Source organism: Brassica napus, chromosome C2 (genome assembly GCF_020379485.1).
Source record: "Brassica napus cultivar Da-Ae chromosome C2, Da-Ae, whole genome shotgun sequence".
Classification (NCBI taxonomy): Eukaryota; Viridiplantae; Streptophyta; class Magnoliopsida; order Brassicales; family Brassicaceae; genus Brassica; species Brassica napus.
The window spans coordinates 36,771,078-36,780,233 of record NC_063445.1 but is presented as its reverse complement, the minus strand read 5'-3'; the positions used below and the strand labels follow the sequence as shown (position 1 = coordinate 36,780,233).

The 9,156-nt window shown below is 37.6% G+C and overlaps 2 protein-coding genes across 3 annotated transcripts; one reads left to right on the top strand and one right to left on the bottom strand.

Moving 5' to 3' along the window:
• The first annotated feature begins 3,790 nt into the window (after positions 1-3,790).
• On the top strand, positions 3,791-6,289 carry LOC106381640 (probable serine/threonine-protein kinase PBL17). 2 transcript variants are annotated; one of them, XM_048748481.1, is made up of 7 exons: positions 3,817-4,144; positions 4,388-4,716; positions 4,809-4,944; positions 5,039-5,175; positions 5,334-5,457; positions 5,539-6,086; positions 6,118-6,289. In XM_048748481.1, exons 1-6 carry the CDS (start codon positions 4,069-4,071, stop codon positions 6,072-6,074), a joined length of 1,338 nt encoding a protein of 445 aa, XP_048604438.1. In that variant the 5' UTR covers positions 3,817-4,068; the 3' UTR covers positions 6,075-6,086; positions 6,118-6,289. The 2 variants fall into 2 exon arrangements, with proteins under 2 accessions (XP_013677015.1, XP_048604438.1); XM_013821561.3 differs by having other exon boundaries at positions 3,791-4,144; positions 5,539-6,289.
• A 46-nt stretch (positions 6,290-6,335) lies between these two features.
• LOC111211518 (ATG8-interacting protein 2-like) lies at positions 6,336-7,877 on the bottom strand. Its single transcript, XM_013821562.3, has 2 exons — positions 6,862-7,877; positions 6,336-6,602 (listed from the first exon to the last, which is right to left on the bottom strand). Exons 1-2 carry the CDS (start codon positions 7,738-7,740, stop codon positions 6,477-6,479), a joined length of 1,005 nt encoding a protein of 334 aa, XP_013677016.1. The 5' UTR covers positions 7,741-7,877; the 3' UTR covers positions 6,336-6,476.
• Positions 7,878-9,156: the final 1,279 nt, after the last annotated feature.

The following is a 9,156-nucleotide window of genomic DNA, read 5'->3' as shown; positions in this document are numbered from 1 at the left end:
CCGACGTTTTGACGTAATTTCGTCGTAAATCAAAAAACGCGGGCCTGGTAAATTCGTCGTAAATGAAAAAACGCAGGCCTGGTAACTTCGTCGTAATATTACGTCGCGTTTACGACAAATCCTTTTCTATTTATTGAGACGCCGAGACGAGGCTGCCTCGTTCATTCCTCCCAAACTCCTCTCCTCTCCCTCTAAGGTACATTCTCTTTCCTCCTTTTTTTTTTTAAGTTAGTTTAGGTTATTAATTAGTTAGGTAATTAGTTTAGGTGATTAGCTAGATGACGGAATACTATAGTTTAGGTGATTAGTTAGGTAACAGAATAATTTTTTAATTATGTCCTCATAATTGATTAAATTTATTTAATTTTTTTTTAGATGGCTCCTAGAAGGAAACCAGCAGCACCTACTTATGCCCAATTGTTTGGCGATGGTTCCGGTACATCTTCTTCCGGTCCATCGTCTTCCGATGCAGTTCCAGACTCTCAGACTTCTCAGAGAGTTTTTTCGAGTCCTCCTCTTCCACCGCAGATGCCTCCACCTCCTCCTCCAGCGGCTGCACCTGAGCCTGTCCCAGAAGGTGCAGTTCATCCGGATTTGCGTGTGCCTTCATATGCTCCCTTCGCGAGATATACGGTGGAGGATTTGCTTGCCCAGCCTGGACGGGAGGGTTTGGATGTTCTAGACCCCGATAGACCCCGAGGAACTTATTGGTAAGTTATTAATTTTTATTACATTAAAATTAAATTAATTTTTATTTTCTAACGGTTAAATTGTATTTTTTTCAGGTTTGGGGCTAACAACCGTGTTAGCCGGAGCGTTTCGGCGACAATTAAGGGTTACTACGACGGGGCATACCCAAACTGGAGCAAGACACCAAATCACGTTAAGATCACGTGGTTTAAATGTTTTGCGATAAGATTTTTAAATTTAATTAAATTTTTACTTTTAAATATATATATATATATTTAATATTTATTATTAATTGTAATTTTTTTAAAATTTTTATGTTTCAGCAAAAGTGGCATTGGTCTTTGGGAATCACCGAGAGGGTGAAGGCGGAATTCGTTGCAAAGGCAAAGATACGCCTCTGCAACACAGTCTCTGATTGGAAGGACAAGTGGGAGATCTACGGGTACGAGGGAAAGCCCACTGAGCTCACGACGGATGTGTGGGATGGCCTCATCGCCTATTGGGAGCACCCCTCTTCGATCAAAAAGGCCAATTCGTGCTCGGCTTCTCGAAGGACGAAGGATAAAGATGGTCATTTGCCCATGCTTCACAGAACTAGACAAAAACCTCATGCGGGAGTCCGTCTAGATGCTGTAAGTTTTGTTTTAAATATATACTTTAAAATATTCAATTAATATAATTTATAATATTTAATTAAAAAATTTTTTTTGTAGTTCGAGAAGACGGGAGTCTTACCTTCTTTGTCTGACCTATTCAAGATGACTCACACCACATCCGACGGAGATTTTGTGGATCCTGTATCTGAGAAACTCTTCCAAACAGTGGCTGGTCGGATTGAAGAACGGGAGACGCAACTAACCCAGGAGTCTCCCGATGGATTACCAGTCACATTGTCCACCGAAGAGGTCGACAGAATCTTCGAAGAGGTACAATTAAAATTTTTGTTTACATTATTTTAAATATTTTAACATAATTAACTATATTAATATATGTTTTGATTTTATAGGTGGCTCCTAAAAAGAAGGGACGGATAGTCGGTATAGGCTCTGTTAACGAAGTTGCAAGGGCCACTTCGTCGTACACTTCGAGACGGGATGAAGAGACTGCTCAGATGAAGGCTCGAATGGATAGCCAGCATGTTCGTTTAGACTCTCTTGAGGATTTGCTAGACGTGATGGCTGTGGGAAACCCGGTTATGCATAGAATGTTGAGTGAGAGACGAGCCGCTCTTGGAATGCCACCACGAGATCCCCAAGAGTCCGATCTAACCCGTCAACAGCCGAGCAACCCCGCCAACTACTTCGAAAATATGTATTTTTTTTTCCTTTCTGTTTGTATTATAAATTTAAATATTATTGTATGACTTTTTAAAATATGTTTTCCAATTTCATATTTCGTTTTAAAATTTAAATTATTTTAAATTCTGAATATTAAATATAAACTAAAATTTATTATATACTAATTAATAATAATATAATAAGAAACGATGTAAACTCCTCGTAAACATTACATGGAGTTTACATCGAATGTTTACGAGTGATTAACATCGAAATATTTACGAGGGTTTAAACATCGAAATGTTTACGAGTGATTTACAACGAAAGTATTTACGTGTGCTTTACATCGAAATAATTACGTGGGCTTTACGACGAATGCTTACGTGTCGTTTACGACGAATCCTTTCCCTGCCCTTTACGAGTAATATATTTCGTCGTAAACATAACGAGTCGTTTACGACGAAACCTCCGTTACGACGGACGTTTAACAACGAAACATCTTTCGACGTTAATTCGTCGTAACACCCCGTTTACGACGAATTTACAACGAATATTGCCCTAGTAAAAAATATGTTTTCTTGTAGTGATTATAAATTTAGAAGAAAATAGCATGTCTCTATTTTAAATGAAAAATAGAGATTGACTATAGCATATTTTCCCCTCTATTATAGAATTTAGAAGTGAATATAAGAATAGATAACAAATGTTCTTATCTTATACATTATATATTAATGTTTTATTTGTTAACATGTGTGAGTCGGTATTCAGTTTTTATGAGAGGTATTTCAGAATATAATTATATAATTCAATCATTTTATTTACTTTGATTAATATAATATGTAAAGTTGGGTTAGGTTGAACAATTTTTTTGCTTTTGATTTATTTTAAGATTTTCTAGGTTTTGGTAATTTCAATGATTTGGTTTAATAACATCACTTTGTATTAGCAGTTATATATATTTTTCTTCAATTATATAATTGATTATAAATTAATATAATAAAAATTGTTTAAAAATAATAACCTATTTTAAAATAATAAGATATTGACATTGTTATCGAAAAATAATGTTTTAAAAATAATAAAAGATAAAAATCAAGAAATTAAAAGATTCATAAAATATTATAAATTTAATGTTTGACTTCAAAATTTTAATCTTTAAATTTAATAGTACATTTGTTAATAAATATCTATTAAAAAGAATTATGCCCGCATGTGCGGGCAAAACATCTAGTTAATATTATATATAGAAATACTATCTATATTAATAATTACAATAATTAAAATATTAAAAAATATTTCTAAATTTTAAAATATATTAATTATTTTTCATAGATCAAATATTTTTGGTTACTTTTGGATATTCTTGGACACATTTAGATGTAAAAAAAATTGAACTAGGTATTTCGGATAAAATGGGTTATTTTCTATACATTTGGATTATATTAAGTCAATTCGAATAGGAACCGAATTTTTTTGGGTTCGTTTGGATATACCCAAAAAATATTTGGATCTGACAAGAACCGAACCTAATCCGATCGACATTTAGAACTACCTCATCAGTACCAATTTTCTATAACTGAATTATCCGATATCCTAGATACCTACCTGATCCGAACCGATCGAATGCCGAATCATTGGTGATTTTAAAGGACTTGAAAAGAAAAAAAACTGGGCCCAATCATATAACAATTGTTGATCTTTTAGGCTGTTTATATCCGGGTCGGGTTTAGTCTAAACCCAATCATTCAACCCCGTCAACGGTTGGTGACGTGACAATCGTTGACTGGATAAATGGAGAAACAGCGTGAACAGGTCGGAAGGTCTTCTTATTTATTTGGCGGCTAGTCTCTCAAATTCCATCGATTCCAACGGATCATTCATTTATTCGCTCGTTCTCTCTCTACAATTATCTTCTTTCCTTTTTGTTTTCTTCTTCTCTCTCTCTCCCTTCATCCGAGAAACCATCTATTCTCTATTTTTCATCAGCAAGTTTGTCGGAGATCGGGTGTGTGATTTTTCACCTCTTCTTGTGGATCTGTCTCATGTTTGTTAGTTAATGGACAATGTGATGTCAATCGAATAGCACACAACGAAGAGTTTCATGGGGATTTGCTTCAGCGCTGAAGAGCAGTTCCAATTTTCTCAGCAGCAAAACTATCAGAAGAAGAAGTCATCAGGTATCAATCAATCAATCTGATTCCGACCTCTCTCTTTTGATTTGCCTCATTTTGTTGCTTCGGAATCTAGATTTTTCGTTCTGGGTAAATTTCATTTCGTGGTGATTTTCTTGGGAAAATTGAGGATTTTTCTTTCTGGATTTCTGGTGAATTTTTGTTGTAATGTGAGAAGTTTTCGTTATCTGTTCATACTCTGATGTTATATTCTTTGATTCTTTTGTTTTTTGGTTTTCTTACTCTCAGGCAAAAAATCAGCAGTGTATCTAATGAATTCAGAATGTAAAGAGTCATCAGTTGGTGGCAAACCGAGTCCAAGTGGGTTGCCTTTGCCTCCTAAAAACATCAAAGATCTTCAGACAACACCTGGATACGAGAATGTGGATATATTCACCTACCAAGAGATGAAATTGGCTACGAAGCAGTTCAGGCCTGATTACATTCTTGGCGAGGGTGGTTTTGGTGTTGTCTACAAAGGTCTTATTGATGACAATGTCAGGCCTGGTTATAACTCCACCAAAGTTGCCATCAAAGAACTTAATCCTGAAGGATTTCAGGGAGATCGAGAGTGGCTGGTATTTATAATCGGCCTTTTTTTTTTTGTTTCTTAGACTTGAGAATGTGTGGTTTGATTCTTTCCATTTTTTTTGTTTTTTTTTTCTTGCAGGCTGAAGTTAACTATTTAGGACAGCTTAGTCATCCAAACTTGGTCAAGCTCATTGGCTACTGCTGTGAAGATGAACACAGATTATTAGTCTATGAGTACATGTCACTGGGAAGCCTCGAGAAACATCTTTTCCGAAGTAAGTTCTCACCACCATTTAAAACATTAACTTTGTTAGAGGTCAAGTCTGGGTTTCTTGAGCCTCGAGGATTTGATGAAGCATCTGCTTGCAGGAGTTGGATGCACTTTGACATGGTCGAAAAGAGTGAAGATCGCTCTAGACGCAGCCAAGGGTCTCGCTTTTCTTCATGGTGCTGAACGCTCCATCATATATCGGGATCTCAAGACAGCCAACATATTGCTTGACGAGGTCAGCTTATTACGTCCTTTTGTTTTGGTAGTACATAGACATTCTACTTCTTGTTCTATAGAGTTGTCCGTGAAGCTCAAAGTCTACAATGACCTGGGTTTCTACTTTTTTTTTTTATCTTGTCTATGCTGCTGCTGAATGGTGTAATGCTTGTGCAGTGTTACAATGCTAAGCTCGCAGACTTTGGACTAGCGAAAGATGGTCCAAGAGGAGATCAAACACACGTGTCAACACGTGTTATGGGCACTTACGGATACGCTGCTCCTGAGTATGTAATGACAGGTCTGTCGTTGAAAATGAGCCCACTTATGGAAATGAATTGTAAATGGGTCACATTTGTTTTTTCTTCATTGTTGTACTTAGGACATTTGACATCTAGAAGTGATGTTTATGGATACGGGGTACTTCTCCTTGAGATGCTCCTTGGGAAGAGGGCAATGGACAAAAGCAGACCTTGCCGGGAACATAACTTGGTCGAGTGGGCACGACCGCTATTGAATCACAACAAAAAGCTTTTGAGGATCATAGACCCTCGAATGGATGGGCAATACACCACTAAGGCGTTGATGAAAGTAGCCGATTTGGCATACCAATGCTTAAGCCAAAACCCAAAAGGAAGGCCCCTCATGAGTCATGCGGTACAAGTCCTCGAGACCCTCAAGGAAGATGGCGATGCTCAGGGGGAAGTCATGGCTAGTCTCCATAGCAGAGGCAAGTCCGTAACCTTACATGAAGCTGCTCCTAGTGATTCCCAAGGTACAAGAAACGTGGATGGGGATGGGCAGGGGCAGAGGAGGAGAAGACCGGAAAGTGGTAGAAGCAAGAGCGAAGCCTCCGTTGATACTGACCTATATGTTTCTGCTCTCGTTTCATCTGATCCGAACGCTACTAAAACTTAGAAGACTCGAGACTTAAAAGATTCTCATTCAAAAAAATAGAGACTTAAAAGATTCGCAAGTGATTTGAGAATGTAAGAAACTAGCAGAGCTTGGTTAAGTGTGTACGTAAGTTGAGTCTTGGTTTTGGGATACTTGTTCTGTTTATGGGATTACAAATATTAGCGCAATATGCAATTTGATCAATCTCTTAAATTCAAATGAAATGTTTTTGTCAATCTCTATTCTTTTAGGATGGTGAACTACTACTACTATGCATCAAAATGATAGAAACATCATCATAAACACCATAAATCTCTATTCTTTTAGTACACAACATGATGAGTCACACTGTACACACATGTACGTGTCTCTCTACTCCTCTGGTTCATAACATTGTGAGACATTGGATAATCAATCGGCTTCTCATCTAAGGCTCAAAACCGGCCATGCGCCAGGAGATGGCAGAGCAGGGCGGATCACTGGGACCCTTTTTACCTCTGAGAATGCCGCATTGAGTCGAGCCGCCTGACTCATCACCCGCGACACCTTCTGCACAGATCATAAACACAATCCAAGACGTGACAATGATAGAAGAAAGTTAGCCAGCCATGTGAACAAGATGTTGGAGTTATAACAATCATATCATTTGGTGAGAAGGTGATGACTAAGGGCGGCCAAATAATCTATATTTCAGCTAAGGAACATATTAACTACAGAGTCTATAACTGACATATGCCAGCAGGACGGGACAACCTTTGAACATAAGGAATGAAACCCACCAATCAAATTCAATGTTAATATAGTGTACCTTCTCGTCGATTGCAACTTTAAGATGGATCCTTTGAGCTTTCTTTTTCATATGATAGAGTCTGCGTCCCAAGAGAACAAAACCCATCACAGCTGCAGCCATAGAGACAGACCAAACAGGACCAATCCTCAATGCATAGTACTTGACAAGCACAAACGGCATCTTCCACCACACTGTCTCGCTACTTTTTTTACCCTCATCACCAGATCTCACAAAAGCAGAATCTACGGCCACAACATGTGCACTAGTATCCCCTCCACTTCCCTCAACTGCTTCACTATCAGAAACAATCTCCTCTTCACCACTCCCATTCCCAGAATCTCCAGAAACTAGTTCGTTACCCTCTGACTCAGACAAAGACTTGCCCACATCCTCAATATGTTCTTCAACACCAGCTTGGCGGCTCTCAACTTGGAGATTGTCTGTTTCGGACAAACACATGCTTGCATCCTCGATATGTTCTTCAACACCAGCTTGGCTCTCAACTTGGAGATTGTCTATTTCGGGCGAACACTTGCTCACATCCTCGATAAGAGATTCATCGTGAACACCTTCGCCCATGATGTTATTCTCATCAGAAGGTTGAAAATCACTCACCTTGACCTCACCATCAATAAACCTTAATTCGTTTCTGACACCCGATTGATAAACATCCAACTGATCGAAGCCCAAAACCACCGGATTCGGATACTCTGATCCGCAATCGACCCGAGAAGAATCACCAGATCCTATGCTTTGCTCAGTTGTAGGATGATCGGCAGAGAGATGATCAGAGACAATCATACCGTCATCGATTACACTTGATTCCTTCTCCGATGTGATTGAATCGGTGTCGGAGCCGTGAACGAGCTCCCAATCAAGCATCTCCTCTCCATCCATGGTGATAATAATCGAAGAAAAATTCAGATTCGAATTCCCTAAAGCAGCCGACTCTGTCCTTTATCCATTTGCTAGAGAGGGGGAGAGAACACGTGGACGCATTTTATTGGTTACGTGTCAATCGCATGCGTCTTTTAAGTCTACAACTATATTCGGGGCACGGCATTAAAGTAAAGATAATAATGACAAAGTATTTTCCTTTGGGCTGTAAAGGCCCAACAGATTGTGACCCTGAATCAACGGGTGGGTCGCGGTTCGGGTTTTTGGGTTCGATTATAAACTAGCTAGCTATTGGTCGTGGTTCGATACTAATTTCGGATTTTTTTGGTTTTTCAGTTTTCGAATTCAATAACCTAAATTTTATTTGTTTTATTTATTATTTTAATTTTACTAAATAATTTAATATTATTTCAAAAAAAAACAAAAATTGTACACGTGCCATCGTTATCAGCAAAATTAGCTAACGTAACATCTAATTCAGCAAAATTAGATTACATGACAACTGATGTAATGACTAGTGTATGATTTTACCGAAAAAATAAACAACATACATGAGCGGATCTAGAAACATTTTCTGTCGGGGTCACAGTGCTAAAAACAACAATAATTAAATTAGATTGGAGGCACCTTTTAATTTTTTCCGGTGGATAAACTAAGTTATTTAAGCAAAAATAAAGAAAGAGTAGGGGGCACATGACCCAATACCCATCCACTTCCGTCCGCCACTGACAACATATATGTTATTTGAAGTTTTTGAAAGTTCATATATGTTTTTGCACGATGACATAAATCAGATATGAATTGAACATATCGTGATACGTTAAGTATGAAATGACCGTTTTCCCGATTCATTGCATACTTATATAAATTAATACCAAAACTAAGGCTATGTGACGATATCTTTTAGTGTACATTACAACATAAGTGACAAACTTTTTTCATCCTGAATTGGTTAACTAATTAGAATTTATAATTAGCGTTATAAAAATCAGAATTGATAAGAATTTCGGTTTACTCTAATTGAACCAAAAATCCGACCATTAACCGCAACCAGTTACTAGAACCTAGTTTCAGCCGTAAAAGTTCTTCTCCAAATCATGATTTTCTTTTTTTTTTTACTAGTGGCTATTTCAGGCTAATCCCAAAAAAAAATGGAGGAGATTATAGCCATTTGTGGCCAGTGGTTATACGAGAAGGATAAGGCAAATTCAAAAAATATGAATCCATCTATATCCAATTTCAAACAATGATTAAAAATGATCATCTCTTCAATGCCATATGATGGATGCATTTTGTCAAGCAAATCATTTTCTAACTTTCATCTTTGCAGCTTTTGACTGAGACAACTCAAAATCTGACAGAATCATATCATGAGGAAACAGACCTCGGAACAAACTCGTCCTTCCAACTACATTA

Bases quoted from the DNA above. Each gene is read 5' to 3' on its own strand.
- LOC106381640 (XM_013821561.3), top strand. From the start codon at position 4,069: ATGGGGATTTGCTTCAGCGCTGAAGAGCAGTTCCAATTTTCTCAGCAG. The intron at 4,717-4,808 runs GTATTTATAATC...TTTTTCTTGCAG, and splicing joins AGGGAGATCGAGAGTGGCTG to GCTGAAGTTAACTATTTAGG. The intron at 5,176-5,333 runs GTCAGCTTATTA...ATGCTTGTGCAG, and splicing joins CCAACATATTGCTTGACGAG to TGTTACAATGCTAAGCTCGC.
- LOC111211518 (XM_013821562.3), bottom strand. From the start codon at position 7,740: ATGGATGGAGAGGAGATGCTTGATTGGGAGCTCGTTCACGGCTCCGAC. The intron at 6,603-6,861 runs GTACACTATATT...TGATCTGTGCAG, and splicing joins AAGTTGCAATCGACGAGAAG to AAGGTGTCGCGGGTGATGAG.